The 17998-nt window shown below is 35.5% G+C and overlaps 2 protein-coding genes across 4 annotated transcripts in view; one reads left to right on the forward strand and one right to left on the reverse strand.

The window, feature by feature from the left end:
• Positions 1-5023, reverse strand: part of thsd7bb (thrombospondin, type I, domain containing 7Bb) — a 98485-nt gene extending 93462 nt beyond the window's left edge. The window contains exon 1 of the mRNA XM_067387194.1: positions 4931-5023. The gene's annotated coding sequence lies outside the window, so the exon portion shown is untranslated. The remainder of the gene's footprint in view (positions 1-4930) is intronic.
• A 2251-nt stretch (positions 5024-7274) lies between these two features.
• lims1 (LIM and senescent cell antigen-like domains 1) lies at positions 7275-16909 on the forward strand. 3 transcript variants are annotated; one of them, XM_067387950.1, is made up of 10 exons: positions 7275-7432; positions 9980-10139; positions 10568-10634; positions 10720-10840; positions 11134-11283; positions 11364-11514; positions 13698-13790; positions 13919-13967; positions 14133-14208; positions 15567-16909. In XM_067387950.1, the coding sequence occupies exons 1-10, from the start codon at positions 7404-7406 to the stop codon at positions 15679-15681; spliced, it is 1011 nt and encodes a 336-aa protein (XP_067244051.1). In that variant the 5' UTR covers positions 7275-7403; the 3' UTR covers positions 15682-16909. The 3 variants fall into 3 exon arrangements, with proteins under 3 accessions (XP_067244051.1, XP_067244053.1, XP_067244052.1); XM_067387952.1 differs by lacking the exon at positions 15567-16909 and adding an exon at positions 14556-15535; XM_067387951.1 differs by lacking the exon at positions 7275-7432 and adding an exon at positions 7509-7911.
• The last annotated feature ends 1089 nt before the right edge of the window (positions 16910-17998 follow it).

Below are 17998 nucleotides of genomic sequence, written 5' to 3' on the forward strand. Positions count from 1 at the left end.
AAAAAACCCATAGACTTTACGGCGTTGGAACCGGAAGTCCTAAAATGCTAACTCGCTTCCGGGTTTTGACTACAAAAATGCGTCATCCCTGAGGCACTCTATAGGGTATATGTCGAACGTCACATGACCACACTGAAAAACTGGTCTCATTGCATCCACTTGTCAGAGAAAGTGTTAACAGCAGTCTGAACTGATGGCATATCTATGGACTTTTACGGTAATCTGTGAAACTACCTAGTTTACATTGTTATAGGTGTTTTATTCTATTAAATATCTAAACGTTAGTGAGAAAAGAAAAATGAAAAAAGCTTTTAAATATCAATCTGCAGGGGACATCAGTTATGCTCATATGCTCCTTTTAAGTTATCTTGAATAAAACAGCTAGTTTTTTCATGAAGAACATACAAAAGACCTAAACCGGAAGCAATCTGATCTGTTTTACAGAATACGGAAGTTAGATTGTGCATAACCCCTATACATTTTTTTTAAAAGGTAATAGATATATAACGAACAAACAAACGTTTGATTTTTTTTAATACGTAGATTAATGATTCTTTAATAATGTAGAAAGAAATGCATTGGAGGATCTTCTAGTGACCAGACTATCATAGAGACTTTCTAATCACTTAACAACTACTACTACTAGTGGCCGTGTTCAAAATCTTTGCACAACTTTTGCTTCGTACCAGTGGTTCAGAGTGGGTTCGGATAGTTCCGGCCCTTGATTCTGATTGGTTGAGCCACGTTCGAAGCCGCTGTAAAATTCCCGAAAACATACAGCTGACTCATTACATAAGTATCGCAGCGGCACTGAATGTGTATGTTGCTAGAAACCACTCTTGGCAATGGTTTGTTTCATCCTAACTACTCAGAAATTTCGATGGTTCGCAGCTAGGGGAGCAATCTGAGTAAACCCATGAACAAGTGTCTGTATGGTTTTTATCTGATCTCGGATCAGTTTTATAATTTGGTAACACTTTATAATAAGGTTTCACTTGTTAACATTAGTTGATAACTAACATGAACTAACAATGAGCAATATATTATTACAACATTTATTAACCTTTATGTTAGTTAATAAAAATGTTCATGTTCATGTTAGTTCACAGTGTATTAACTAATGTTAAAAGATTCTATGAACAAAGATAACACTCTAGTATCATACAGTAGTAGGAAGTTTTGCACGCACAAACTCCAAATTTTCTCCAGAAAAATTACAAATCCTGTTCTTAATCTCTCATTTATCTTTTTATAAAAAGGGCAAATGTTTCCACTCAGAATGCTGTGAATATCTGAAAGGGATTTCCATACTTTTGACATTTCACGTAAGAGGTATAAAAATACAACTCTAAAGACGTGAATAGAAGTGTGTAATACACCACTCATAAAGAGCTGAGAGGGTTTGAGCGGGACTGGAGATCAGTGGACTGTGAATGGCTCAGGTCTCAATGACTCTACATTCATACATACAGGAGATGTTGAAACCTCTGTGAATAGCTTGTCCTTCATTTGCACTTCCAATAACACTCACTCACTCACAGATGCCCAGAGCCACATGTGGATACACCACACACAATGTTTTCATGGCTCTTGTCACATGTTTGGGCTGTGCTGTTAACATGGCAACGGGAGGGGAGAACAAGATCTATCTATCTATACAAAAACCCACTCATCCATCCATCCATCCATCCATCCATCCACCCGTCAAACAGTTTGTCCATCCATCCATCCATCCATCCATCCATCCATCCATCCATCCATCTATCCATCCAACTAACAGTTTGTCCATCCATCCATCCATCCATCCATCCATCCATCCATCCATCCATCCATCAAACAGTTTGTCTATCCATCCATCCATCCATCCATCCATCCATCCATCCATCCATCCATCCATCCAACCAACAGTTTGTCCATCCATCCATCCATCAGTTTGTCTGTCTATCCATCCATCAATCCATCCGTCCATCCGTCAAACAGTTTGTCCATCCATCCATCCATCCATCAAGCAGTCTGTCCATCTATCCATCCATCCATCCATCCATCCAACAGTTTGTCCATCCATCCATCCATCCATCCATCCATCCATCAAACAGTTTGTCTGTCTATCCATCCATCAATCCATCCATCCATCCATCAAACAGTTTGTCCATCCATCCATCCATCAAGCAGTCTGTCCATCCATCCATCCATCCATCCATCCATCCATCCATCCAACAGTTTGTCTGTCTATCCATCCATCCATCCATCCAACAGTTTGTCCGTCTATCCATCCATCCATCCATCCATCCATCCATCCGTCAAACAGTTTGTCCATCCATCCATCCATCCATCCATCCATCCGTCAAACAGTTTGTCCATCCATCCATCCATCCAACAGTTTGTCCATCCATCCATCCATCCATCCATCCATCCGTCAAACAGTTTGTCCATCCATCCATCCATCCATCCATCCATCCATCCATCCATCCGTCAAACAGTTTGTCCATCCATCCATCCAAACAGTTTGTCCATCCATCCATCCATCCATCCATCCATCCATCCGTCAAACAGTTTGTCCATCCATCCATCCATCCAACAGTTTGTCCATCCATCCATCCATCCATCCATCCGTCCATCAAACATCTGTCCATCCATCCAACAGTTTGTCTGTCTATCCATCTATCCATCCATACATCCGTCCATCAAACAGTTTGTCCATCCATCCATCCATCCATCCATCCATCCATCAGTTTGTCTGTCCATCCATCCATCCATCCATCCATCCATCCATCCATCCATCCATCCATCCATCCATCCATCCATCCAACAGTTTGTCTGTCTATCCATCCATCAATCCATCCATCCATCCGTCCGTCAAAGTTTGTCCATCCATCCATTAAACAGTTTGTCCATCCATCCATCTGTCCGTCCGTCCGTCCTTCAGTTTGTCCATCCATCCATCCATCCATCCATCCATCCATCCATCCATCCATCCATCCATCCATCCATCCATCCATCCATCCATCCATCCATCCATCCATCCGTCCTTCAGTTTGTCCATCCATCCATCCATCCATCCATCCATCATCCATCCATCCATCAAACAGTCTATCTATCTATCTATCTATCTATCTATCTATCTATCTATCTATCTATCTATCTATCTATCTATCTATCTATCTATCTATCTATCTATCTATCTATCTATCTATCTATCGTGTATGCTCCTGACTTGAGGTGTAAATATTTGCTCCGACGATGACTCACTTTGATTATGATTCTTTATGAAATTATGTGATGAATCATGCTCAGTTCATTTGGTTCAATTTTATTTGAATATTTTGACAGGATTCATAATTGTTTCCAAAAATATGTTAAAAACACACATTGGAAAAAAAACTGGGGGGACAATTTACACTATAATGGAACATTAACACAAACAATACACCGGATTTGACATTCAAAGGCCCAATCATTATTTTAATTTATGTTTTCTATTGTTACTATTCATATTTTGAATATGAAATGAATACGTAATACATTGGGTATTCTTACAATTATAACAGATTTTTAAATCCTGTAATCATTGCATTGAAGTTTCAGTCAGGTCAATATATTTTACACCCTTAGAGTTGACATCAAAAACACTCATGAAGAAATCTTGCCTTATTCTGTAACACAAGCGTTCTTTTCACTGTCATGTGATGTGTAAAACCCATCTGCGGGAGCTTATTGTGCACATGCCAGAATACAGTTGCTTATTTCATTAAAATCTCAGAAGGCGAAAGACAAACTCGACAAAGAAATCATAAAAGAGAGTTGTTTGCATGCACTTATGCGTTTGTGCTCACCCATCACTGACAAGACAAATGTTATCACTTAACTTTGCTCTATAATTCCACTAGATGAATGATTGTCTCTCTCAACACTCTTCTAAAGCAGTGATGACCTGGAGATAAACAGTGTTATGAATCTGCTTATCTCACATCATAGCTTCATGTTTGATCAGACACAGGCCCGCTGGTTATTATACCATCTTTATATAACTCTGAATGTTAATCAGGGAATCGTGCATTTCTCTTACCCAGAACTTCAGATGGACCTTTGTGCATCCATGGGTATCCATAACAACGACACCTGGGAGGTGATGAATTCAGACTAAAGGCCAGAACCCAGAGGCCAAACAAATTATAATGTATAAATGAGCTTTTCTGTCTACAAGATTATAGCTTAGAAAGCATCACAGAAAGATTCGATACGCCTGCTCTTTATCCAGCACATTAATAAACACTGATGCTCTCTTACTAAAGCAGCCAATCAGCTACTGTTTCTGTTGATCACTTTGACTGACTGTTGCTGAAGATGCAAATGATGGCAATCTTGTTGTGGACTGCTTACAATAAACATATCACCTTCAAAAATCATGATTAAGGCTTTGTTCAAAATACTGTGTGAAAATGATAGGGTACCAATAAGCGAAACATTAAAAAAAAAAAACCTAATCATTATTATTAGGCCCTAATATATATTATACATACATATATAAACATGTAGATAGATAGATAGATAGATAGATAGATAGATAGATAGATAGATAGATAGATAGATAGATAGATAGATAGACACGTAATTAAAATTTTATAATTTCTGATTACTTTCAAACAAGATAAATCTTTATGACTTCTTATTGATTTTGATGAATGTTTCAGCTCACCTATAGTTCACACAGGTGTCCTTGCAGAGTAACCACATGTGTATTTCCTCACATTAACGGTTTCCAAGTTATTTTTGTCTTAAATTTTGCAGCAGCGCCCTCGTGTGGTGGATATGCAACATAATATATTCAAAATGTAACTTTTTCAATTCATGTTGAGGCTGTAAAACTCTGTGTATTTGCACGCATAGAAGTGTCTTTCCTATTCAAGTTAGACTGGAGTAGTTTACTGACCTGTAGGCTGAAGATTCTTACTTTAAATTAGTGGATTTCATGGATTCCCGCATCAATTGCCATATAAGTCTCTGTTTGATAGAAAGCGCTAAACTGTTGACGTCAGAGAAGTGTGAAGCTCATTTCTATGCTGTACTCTAGCCTGTCCACTCTGTTCCAGCGCCTTCACTACTTTTTAGTGTAATGGCGTAAAACCACCACAAGAGGGCTGAAATCCCTCAATGCTCTGCTCTTACCTTAAAGGAACACTCCACTTTTTTTGAAAATAGGCTCATTTTCCAACTCCCCTAGAGTTAAACAGTTGAGTTTTACCGTTTTTAAATCCATTCAGCCGATCTCCGGGTCTGGCGGTACCACTTTTAGCATAGCTTAGCATAGTTCATTGAATCTGATTAGACCGTTAGCATCTCGCTCAAAAATGACCAAAGAGTTTAGATATTTTTTCCTATTTACAACTTGACTCTTCTATAGTTACATCGTGTACTAAGACCGACGGAAAATGAAAAGTTGCGATTTTCTAGGCTGATATGACTAGGAACTATACTGTCATTCCGGCGTAATAATCAAGAAACTTTGCTGCCGTACCATGGGTGCAGCAGGAGCATCGATATTACACAGCGTCTCTCACAAATGTCTCCATGGTTGCAAGGCACGCTCCCTGTGCAAACAGGGGGTCACAGGCGCTGCGTAATATTGTGCCTGCTGCACCCATAGTACGGTAGCAAAGTTCCTTGATTATTACGCCGAAATGAGAGTATAAATCCTAGCCATATCGGCCTAGAAAATCACAACTTTTCATTTTCTAATGATGTAACTACAGAAGAGTAGATTTAAATTTAGATTTAGATTTTAGAAGATTTAAATAAGAAAAATATCGAAACTCTTTGGTCATCAGATTCAATGAACTATGCGAAGTTATGCAAAAGTGGTACAGCCAGACCCGGAGATCGGCTGAATGGATTCGAAAACGGTAAACGGTAACTGAACTGATTAACTCTAGGGGAGTTGGAAAATTAGCCTATTTTCAAAAAAAAGTGGTGTGTTCCTTTAACATTGTCAAATATTTATTAGATTTTTTAGGGTTAGGGTCAGTATAAATGTCAGTATAAATATATATACTAAATAAATGTATAAATAAATATAAATAAAATATAATTTTAAATTAATATATATATATATATATATATATATATATATATATATATATATATATATATATATATATATATATATATATATATATATATATTAAATATATGTGCATTTTATATATGACTTAAATTTATTTTTGTGTAGCAAAAGAACTATTTCTGAATGTCCGTTATGTAAAATATAATGTATTTATCATACCAAAGACTTTAGAATGACAAGACGCGTCACTCGTATTGTTTTGAATGGGAGAAAGTGTAACGCACAATTGTATGCAATTCCTTGACAATGTTCTTATGTTACTGAGCATTAATAAAAAATAAAAATAAAAAAGTGCAATATGGTGGAATACGTCCCGCCTTCTAAATAAGAGCCAATCACCGACTGGTAAAGTCATTGCATCACTGCGGCCGTTACAAGCTCCGATTCCTATAGAAACAGTCAGACGCACGCTTCCGAAATGAGACACAAGAGATGCGCATTTTTTGATACATCCTTTGAATATAACCTCAAATAAAGTTGGAGAGTTTATAAATGATAAAATGTAGAATTTTTGATAAATAACCTGATTGTGTTAGGCAAACACTTTATCCACAGATGTAAGTATTTAAAGGTTATACCCCATTTCACTGGATGGAGGAATGATTTGAAATTATTTGCAAAATCCCTTCAATGGATGATGGACAGAAATGCCCTGATACTTCGTTCTGCTCCCCCTCCCCCCCCTTTTTCCCTTCTTGTTTTGTTCTGTTTTTCTTTAAATGCTGTATCAACACGAAAAACAGATTTATGATTGTTAAATATGTCTTAAATGTTAGTATTTGAATAATGTCTAATAATAATAATAAAAAAGACGCGCATTTAGGATTGCGCATGCGCATTAGCTTGATCCATCCTGAAAAATACATTTTTTTTTTGTCATGTTTAGTGCGTTTAGAAACAAATGAGAGGCGTTTCAAAGACGCGGGACTTTGATCATACTTAGTACAGTTGATTACTGAATACTGAATATTTCTGATAATGATTATTTGAAGGATGATTATATTATATTATATTATATTATATTATATTATATTATATTATATTATATTATATTGCAAAGTTCTGCATAGCAGCGGAACTGATTGTGTAACCAATCAGAAGTCTAGCTTAGCAGCACGTGATCTAACCCGGAAAATAGAGCGGAATGGCTCGACTGTTTTTCAGGAAAACATCTTTATCTTAGAGTTAAGAGAAAAAAGTGGAAAAGCAACAGATCCGAGGGGCGTTTTATGTTGTCTAATAAACTCTGAATCGTCTCTCAGGATAAGCCGTGCTGTAGGGGATGCTGGGGGTGTCAGAGATGACGGGCAGGTACGATGTTTGAAATAGATTTTTATTTAATGTGGATAACGTTAATTGGATAAATCTTCCTCTAGCCAGAGATGTAGCAGATATCTACAGTTTTATTATTTACTTTATTAGTTTTCTTCTTTCTTCTTTTTCCCCACCCTATCTCGTTGAATACTGTTAAGCTGTAAGTGTTTAATCTGCGTATTATATAGAGAGAATAACTAAAATTTCATGGGTTGCTAGATCAGGGCGGATGCTAAGCTAATTAGCCTCCCTAGTTGAGTTCTTCTGGGCGACACACACACACACACACACACACACACACACACACACACACACACACACACACACACACACACACACACACACACACACACACACACACACACACACACACACACACACACACACACACACACACACACAGAGAGAGAGAGAGCTGGAAGGACATTCAACACACCACCACTGTTTAGATAAGCCCTGTCATATTGCAGTTAACTGTGAGTAAACAAATAACATGAATTTTATTTATTATTTAGTTATATAATATCTAACTTAACATTATTTCTGGAAAGCTGCTATGTGCTCCTTATCCTTGAAATGCCTTCTCAGATGTTTTCTGTAGTGATGAAATGTTTCGCTTTACCGGAGACCAAATTCCCAAGCATTCATGAACTGGATGCTCCCACAAACTGTCAGATCTTCTGGGAAAACATGGATATAATCTGCTTCCTGAGATGTTAAGCTCCTTGAAACTGACAATTACCATGTCTAAACTGTTAAGGGATGAAACTAGTTTTGGTTTACTCTAAAAAGACGTTTATAATGTTACAAAATAATTATATATTATGTTCTTTTCAACATGGATAACATGAATAATATTAAGAAATGTTTCTTGAGCAACAAATCAACATATTAGAATGTATTTGAAGGATCATGTGACACTGAAGACTAGATCAAGTTATTATAAATTGTAATATTTCACAATATTACTTTTACTGTTAATATTACTGTAATCTTTTCTTCCCAAAACTTTTTAAATTTTAGTATGTATTTTTTAGATTCTGTGTAAAATTCAGTTTGAGTATTTTAATAACTAAAATATTTTAAAAAGAGTATGAACACAGCAATTTTATAATAAGAAGAAAAATTAATAAGAAAAATAATAAGAAGTTGGAATAAAAATGGGAATACTTTACAATAAGCTCTCATTTGTAAACAAGAGTAAATTTATTATCTAACATTAACTAACAATGAAGAATATATATTTTTAAGCATTTAATACAATAAATAAATACAACAAATACAACTTTTTTTTATTTTAAAAATGCATCAGCAATTCTCTTTTTGAAACCTTTATGCCACACTGTATTTTCTTTCTATATACATGTTGGATAAGCTGGGAATGTGTCATCATACTTCCAGAACACACACACACACACACATGGCACAACTCCAGCTTCACACAGTAGTGTGAGACCTCCACTGTTGTTCTGTGAGCTCTTGCACATGATAAGACCTCTGACATACAACAGTCTCCATCTCTTAAACACACAAATGATCTATTTATAGATCTACAGTGTGTCTGTCCTCAAGCAGATGTTTTCTTTTCAAATCACCATATTAGGGAATGCTTCCTTAGAATAGTCAGTCCGCTTTAACGCTGTGAAGGGTGTGAGGGGAAGTTGTAAAGACGATCCATCCTCTAATAGCCACATCACCTGTGATGTCAGAGGAGAAATGACTGCGCAAGGAAGCACTGAATCATTTGGGATCTCGTCTGGCAGTGTGACCACAGGCCACGACAGGCTAATTCTGTTTGTGTGATGTAAACATTGGTTGCAGTCTTGCCCGGTCGCTCCTAAATGGTGTAACTTAATATCTTGCAAAGTGCCAGATAGGCTACATAGGATTTTTATTTAGAGAAACATCATCTTGAATCACTCTCAAGAGCAGGATGATGATATGATACTAATTGAACTGGCCAGTGAATGAAGTAATCTATAATTCCATTTAAATGTTTGGGGTCGGTAAGATTTTTAAAAATGTTTTTGGAAGAAGTGTCTTATGCTCAAAAAGGCTGCATTTATTTGATCAAAAACAGTAATATTGTGAAATATTTTTACTATTTAAAATAACACAATTCTATTTGAATATATCTTAAAATGTAATATTATTCCTCTGATGTCAAAACTAAATTTTCAGCATCTTTACAGTCTTCAGAAATCATTCCAATATGCTGATTTGATGCTCATGAAACTTTTCTTTTTATTATGTTCAACAAAAGTTGTGCTGCTTAATATTTTTGTTGAAAATGATGCTGATTTTTATTTTCAGGATTCAGAATTGAAATATTTTGTAACATTATAAATGTCTATACTGTCACTTTGAACAATTTAATGCATTCTTGCTGAATAAAAGTATGAATTTCTTTTTAAAAAAAAAGGATCTAACTGACCCTTTTGGTAATAGTGTGATACTTGCATATACATTTGTTTTGTACCATAGATAAAAGCTGTTCTTAGGCACTGCTGTTTGTTTCTCCTGACATTGATCTGTTTCTAACAGCAACATGGCTAATGCCCTGGCAAACGCCTCGTGCGAACGGTGTAAAAGCGGCTTTGCCCCGGCGGAAAAAATTGTCAACAGCAATGGCGAGCTGTATCACGAACAGTGCTTCGTCTGCGCTCAGTGTTTCCAGCAGTTTCCTGAAGGGCTCTTTTATGAGGTACTTCCATTAAACCTGTCATGTAGCATTTAATCTTGATCCCAAGTTGTTTAATGGGTAATATTTTGCATTTCTTTAGTTTTTTTTTTTATTACATTGAGGTCCAATTTAAATGAACAAACATACAAAATATGGTATAAAAAAAAAAAAAAAAAAAAAAATATATAAATAAATATATATATATATATATATATATATATATATATATATATTAAATATAAAATATAGAAAAAAAACAATATTTTTTACTTTTTTTATGTTTTATATTTAATATAAATAAAATATGTAAAATATATATATTGAAGTGTTGAGATCTTACAATGTGTTTTGTCTACAAATTGTGTAAAAAATCTGCAATTGATTGACTTTGAGATGTATTCCCATCGGAGATCATGTTATAATTAATTTTTTCTCTCTTCTGTCCATAGTTTGAGGGAAGGAAATACTGCGAGCATGATTTCCAGATGTTGTTTGCTCCCTGTTGTCACCAATGTGGTAAGAGACACGCGTGCATAAACACGCAAACAGGTGATGTTATTGACTGTGTTAATTGTAAATTGTGTCCCTCATATTCCCACAGGAGAGTTTATAATTGGGCGTGTGATTAAGGCCATGAATAACAGCTGGCACCCTGACTGTTTCTGTTGTGATATCTGCCAAGCCGTGCTCGCCGATGTTGGATTCGTCAAGAACGCCGGCCGGTAAGTTTATAGCCAGTGAGGGGTGACCGTGAGCATTTGATCGACAGGCTGCATACGTTCAGTTTGATGTGAAACTGATCTAGGATCAGCCCACTGATTTCATTAATGAATTATCATTATTCTCATGAGCAGTTCTGAATTTTAAATACATGTTTTTGTTTTTTGTCCTACTACCATAGAGATGTTCTTTAGCTCATTTGATTGCGTATGGGGCCAAATTAATACATGTAAATACAAATAAAGTTGCCATCTGTGCATTCTGATTGGCTGATTTGCACATCTGTGATTTTCAGTCATCTCTGCCGTCCATGTCATAACCGCGAGAAAGCTCGGGGCCTCGGGAAGTACATCTGTCAGAAGTGTCACGCCATCATTGAGGAACAGCCCCTCATTTTCAAAAATGACCCCTACCATCCTGACCACTTCAACTGCAGCAACTGCGGGTCAGTACGGCACCAAGTGGTTTCATCTGCTATGTCCGTTTACTGAAAGTGATGTGAACTATAGGTTGTGTGTTTTACAGCAAGGAGCTGACTGCCGATGCTCGCGAGCTGAAAGGTGAACTCTACTGCCTCCCCTGCCATGATAAGATGGGCGTGCCGATCTGTGGAGCGTGCAGGCGTCCGATTGAGGGCCGTGTGGTCAATGCCATGGGCAAACAGTGGCATGTCGAGGTTTGTATGTTTTCTATGTTTTGTTCAACATAGTGACAAATGTCTAGTATAATTAATGTAGTGTGCAACATAATATAGCTGAATATATATTTATTAAAGGTACCATCAAACGTTTTTTTACAAGATGTAATATAAGTCTAAGGTGTCCCCTGAATGTGTCTGTGAAGTTTCAGTTCAAAATACCCCATAGATTTTTTAAAATATGTTTTTTTTAACTGCCTATTTTGGGGCATCATTAACTATGCACTGATTCAGAGGCTGCTGGCCCTTTAAATCTCATGCTCCCTGCCCATCAAGCTCGCGACTCTACAATAAAGTGCATTTACAAAGTTCACACAGCTAATATAACCCTCAAATGGATCTTTACAAGATGTTCATCATGCATACTGCATGCATGCTTCGGGTCATGTGAGTATAGTATTTATTTGGGTGTTTATATTTGATTCTGAACGAGTTTGATAGTACTCCGTGGCTAAAGCTAACATTACACACTGTTGGAGAGATTTATAAAGAATGAAGTTGTGTTTATGCATTATACAGACTGCAAGTATTTAAAAATGAAAATAGCGATGGCTCTTGTCTCAGTGAATACAGTAATAAACGATGTTAACTTAACCAACAGTAGCATACATTAGCAACATGCTAACGAAACATTTAGAAAGACAATTTAAAAATATCATGATATCATGAATCATGTCAGTTATTGTCGCTCCATCTGCCATTTTTCGCTATTGTTATTGCTTGCTTACCTAGTCTGATGATTCGGCTGTGCACACATCCAGACGTTAATACTGCCCTTGTCTAATGCCTTTCATAATGTTGGGAACATGGGCTGTTATGTAACAGTCGGTGTTATGTTGAGATTCGCCTCTTCTTCAGAGGTCTTTTAAACAAATGAGATTTATATAAGAAGGAGGAAACAATGGAGTTTGAAACTCACTGTATGTCTTTTCCATGTACTGAACTCTTGTTATTCAACTATGCCAAGATAAATTTTTTCTTTAATTCTAGGGCACCTTTAATAAATGACACCGTAAGTTATGTCTTAAGTGTACATAAGCAGATCTGGGCCTGGAATATCTGTTCTGTCCATGAGGCCTTGCTGTCTAAATGCAGTCTAATAAACCTGGCACCTATAATATTTGTAATATAAATCAAACTATAATATAGTAGAAAAGGAGAAGCATTCACTGTTCTCTGTAGTCAAACTGCAATCAGATCAACATTAAAGTTTTTTTTTTTAAATATATATATATATAGCCTATATATATATATAATCATGCAGTTATATTTTTTTGTGATATTTCAGTGTCTAGATGTTTACATGAATACTTCAAGCACCTATTATTTAATTTGTTCTGTTTTTTTTTTTTTTTGTTGTTGCATGTACTTTGTTCTTTGTTTTATTACTGACTGTTTACTTGAATAATTGCTTGAAAAAAATAGAGAAAAATGCAGGCTTCGTGCTGTTGTCATATTTAATTTAATATTTTCATTAAGTTTTAATTGTTTATTCAAAGGAGTGTTAGAAAAAACTAATAGCAGATTATTTTTTGCTGTGCTACTGAAATGGTTTTGACCCCATGAAATGCTGATATCGTGACAGCCCTATACTGATTTTTTTTTAACCAATTAAGACAATATTATACCAATCTTCAAAATAGATATTAATACTTTTATTCAGCAAGGATGCACTACATTGAACAAAAATGACTGTAAAGACATTTAAAATGTTAAAAATGTTTTAAATAATTACTCTTCTTTAATTTTCAAATCAAGGAATCCCGAAAAAAAAGACGGTTTCCATAAAAATACTAAGCAGCGCAACTGTTTTTAAAATTGACAATAATAAGATATTGTTTTTTGAGTAAATCAGCATATTAGAATGATTTCTGAAGGATCATGTGACACTGAAGACTGGAGTAATGATGCTGAAAATTCATCACAGTTATTACATTTATAAAATATATATATATATATATATATATATATATATATATATATAAGTTATTTTAAATTGCAAAAATATTTTACATTGTTACTGTTTTCACATGTATTTTTGATCACATAACTGCAGCCTTGGTGAGCATAAGACTTTTTAAAAAATATTACCCCAAACGTTTGAATGGTAGTGTATGTTTGAACTGCACACTGACAGCTTGTGCGTTTGTGTGTGTTTGCAGCATTTTGTCTGTGCCAAGTGCGAGAAGCCTTTCCTGGGACACCGTCATTACGAGAGAAAGGGTCTTGCTTACTGCGAGACTCACTACAACCAGGTAACACAGGCCTGACTCCTCTTTCAAAGCCTCTTTTGATCCCCCCCAAAAAATCTGTTATTTATAAACATTGTGGATAATGAAACTTTGAGCTTTTAATGCGAGTGTGTGTTATGTCTGTTGTGCAGCTCTTTGGTGATGTTTGTTACCATTGCAACCGAGTGATCGAAGGAGACGGTAATTGCTGTTTACTTGAACATGATACTGACATTTAATTCACAACCTTTTAAAGCTTTAGTTTGTATATAATAACAAAAAATAATAATGCTCTGAAGTGCAGTTGTTATGGCTGCGGGTACTGCTGTTGTGAGTTATGTGAGATGTTTTTGTGTCTTCTCTCAGTGGTGTCGGCTCTGAATAAGGCTTGGTGTGTGAATTGCTTCTCGTGCTCGACCTGTAACACCAAACTCACTCTCAAGTAAGTGATGTTACACACACATACTCATCCTATATCTACCCCCTCCTTCCTTTTTCTGTTAGTGAATTTTCGCTAGCTGTGTTTAAATTTAAGCAGAAGTGTCTTTAAATTGGCTCTCCCGGCTGCTGTGATGTTCTTCTTTGGATCATAACTAACCTTTCTGTCCAGCTAACTCTTGTATTCTCTACTTCTGTCCCCTTCAATTCTCTACTTTGCTCTCAAAATGCTCCCACATCCCATTTCTCTTCCTGTCTCCCACTTCAAACCCAATTTTCCGTCCAATTTCCCCTCCTTTTCGCTTGTTTCTCCTCTTTCCTCCCTCATTTTCCCTGATGGTGGCCATGCAGGGACAGATTTGTGGAGGTGGATCTGAAACCAGTGTGTAAACATTGTTACGAACGCCTGCCGGAAGAGCTGAAACGGCGCTTGGCGAAACGTGAACGCGACTCGCGCGAACGCCGAAAGAAAGCCATCGCCGTCTGTTTGTAACCCTTTTCTCTCTTTTTCCTTCTTCATTCTCATCTGCTTCACTCGTTCTTTATCATTGGTTAGTGTTTTCAATCTCACCATTTATTTTATGTCTTTTATGTATTCCTTTTGAAAATGCACATATCACTTATCAGCTGATACAATTTTTTTTTAACCATATTTGTTAGTATTGGATATTTAATTGTACATACTCATTTCCTCTATTTTTTTTTTCACCCTAATTTAGACAGAAAATTTACCTTTACTGTCATATAATGCTCACTTAAACTTTAAAAATACTAATAATTTAATAACACTGGAATGTAATCTTTAGCAAACTTCAAAATTAATATTTATTTTTCATACTGTACATTATAATATGATGCTTAACTTCAATTGTAGCAATGGTTTTTGTTTTAAGGGTTTTATTTTTAAATGTATTTTTTAACATTTTTAATAAATTATTAATAATATCAGCTATTATAATATCAAAATAATTGTCATTGGCACCAGAATTGTAATATTAGTGTATCCCTGTTTTCATTTGTCGGTTCATTATTATCATATTCTCCGTGTCATATTGATGTTTTTTTTGCTTTTTGGTCATTAATAAACCCAATGCATTTCTCTGCCCTAATAAATAAGCACATATAATACAAATTAATGTATGTAACTGCTGAAACAGTATATATAACAGTGTTATTGTACTATTGTTTATATTCAATTTTATGGTTTAATAGTTTGAATTATGATTTTTAATAGAGTTATTTAACAATAAAAACCACATAAAGAGCACACTTTAAATACATGGAATGGGTTGTATACTTGTGATAGAAAGTGTAAGAACGTGTTAGAAAGCATATTCCTAAAAGCAAGATTTGTGTTTTTAGGAACAAGTTTGTGGAGTTTGACATGAAGCCAGTGTGTAAGAAATGTTACGAGAAGTTTCCTCTGGAGCTGAAGAAGAGACTCAAGAAGCTCGCAGAGACCTTGGGCCGCAAGTAGATGATCTCGCCATCTTTGGTGCTTGAAGAATGAATGGAGACCAAACAAAATCTGGGCTGTATTTCATTTTGGATTAGTTGTCTTACTTTATTGTTCTTAAACTTTCAATTAATTTTTCCAGGACAGAAAGTAGCCAGCAGATTTTCTTTGGTCTCGTTCCAACAGATGTTCTTGTGTCTTAACACACTGCAACCAAAACCAAATACTTTTATATTGTTTATTGTTATATATATATATATGTACTTGCATGTTTATGAAGATAATGCTAGTTGTAGTCACACTGTTCAGAGCACGTTTTTGACATTTGTTGCTTCATATGCAATGCCACAGAGGTTTTTCTCAAGGATATAACCCTTCCTATGTCTGACCCTGGGTCCGGCTTTGATGTATTGATCTTAGAGTTGTATTTGATATTTAATGTATGCTCAAGCCTCACATATTTCTGCCAGACAGGGGATCAAAAGTTAATGCATGATGTAATGAGCCTAGAGGAACACGACAACCTCTAAACCAAACTTTTCGCTCGACTGAACAAAGCGTTCAAGCTGTGTAATCTCCTTCTCAGCTTAAATTATCTTGCTTTATTAAAGCCTTTGCTGTGTTCTCGAAATATGCAATAAATTACACCACTTATATTTCTTCTGAGAGGTTTATGAACTGTGTTGACTGTCTTGCATCATAACATTCTTGTCTTTTTCATTTCCTCTTATGAGTTTAGTTTTATGACATGCCTGCCTTATTTTTCTGGAGGAAAAACGCCTTTTATACTCTCCAAATGTAATGAACTCGTGCCTTGTTTTGTTATTTACATTGACCGCAATTACTTGTGATTTATGTAACAATTGACTGAACCTAAACATGATTCGACTGTACTTGTAACGGTTGATTTCATCATCTATTTTTAAGTATGAAAGTTTTAACCTCACTACATTTCTACTCAATATACATTATTATATTTTGTTTTTTGATTATGCATTTAGTTCCCTTTTTTTTTTTTTAAAGGAATTCATTCCTTTTATTACATTCAGACATTTCATTTTAATTTACAGCAGAATTTAGAGCCATAGCAAAACTACTTTATGAATTCATCACGGCCTGCATTCACAGAATGATGCATTTTGGCAAAATATGTATTCATATGCTTGTTGGCAGCTTTTAAATAAATCTCACTATGTTCTGTACGAAATCTAAAAATATATGAATAAAGTATGCACTATTTCTGATATCATCATATTGTCTTTGTAATGGAGTTTTTAATGTGTGTCTGTCATAAAAGTTTGCAAATCTAACATGCATGCATTTAATCAGCCTTCAGCTTAGATGCATTTACATTCAACAATTTATAAAATATTGGTATCTTGCGGTCCATTTTGTGTTATAAATTGTGTTATAAATATAACACAATGTTATAACCACCATAAATATAGTCCATAGATGACTCTCGTGCAATCTGTGTTATCTGAACTGCAAGGAAAGAGGGACCAAAACATTATTCAATACAGAATTACAGAGAAAGTCATGGGATTGTAATGCCATTACTAAGTAATAAATTACTGTAATTAAGTAATAAGTACAGTAATCTAAATACACTGTTGAAGATGTAATTACTTAGTAGCTAGTAATTCAATTACTTTTTAGAGTATAATGACTGATTTGTTCCTTAATGGTGTATTCTTACAAGATGATGCTTGTTATGTACAGCGTTCTTTAGGAATCTGTCACCAGGTGGCGCTGTTACACAAGACCTGAAACTTATAGACGAAAGTCTTCAATAAAAGTTCAAACCAAAAACAACAACAAAAAACCTGTTTTCTAGTTTCCCTTTAGAATTAAAGTTGAGGTGCAACAGATCAATTGTTCAAAAGATTTGTCGAAAAGAGAATCAACACATAAGCGTCCTGCAGATACTATTGGGTGGATTGGATTGAATAAACAGCTTCTCGGTATCACTGAACCGTTGAACAGACTCGCCGTCTTACCATCTAAAGCTCTGCTTCTAAGCACAAATGAAACAATACCTCTGATTCTATTACTGTGGCTCAATAGCAGAAGTGAGAACAGTAGAAAAATATTATCTGGGTGTCGCCTCGCTTCTGTCATCATTTACAATGGCAGTAATTTACATTCAGAGGCGCTAATTTCTGTGCTCTCGAGGGCTGCAGTAATTCGTCATTTCCCTGCGAGCATCTCCTCCTCTGTGGAATCTTTTCACATGAAACGAGAGGAAATGACAAAGAACAATAAGAGACATTCAGAAAGTTCTCAAAGAGAGCAATTGAAGAGGGTGGATTTGACTAAGTTTCCTCAGAGATAATCT

The sequence above is a fragment of the Chanodichthys erythropterus genome, chromosome 6 (assembly GCF_024489055.1).
Source record: "Chanodichthys erythropterus isolate Z2021 chromosome 6, ASM2448905v1, whole genome shotgun sequence".
Lineage (NCBI taxonomy): Eukaryota > Metazoa > Chordata > Actinopteri > Cypriniformes > Xenocyprididae > Chanodichthys > Chanodichthys erythropterus.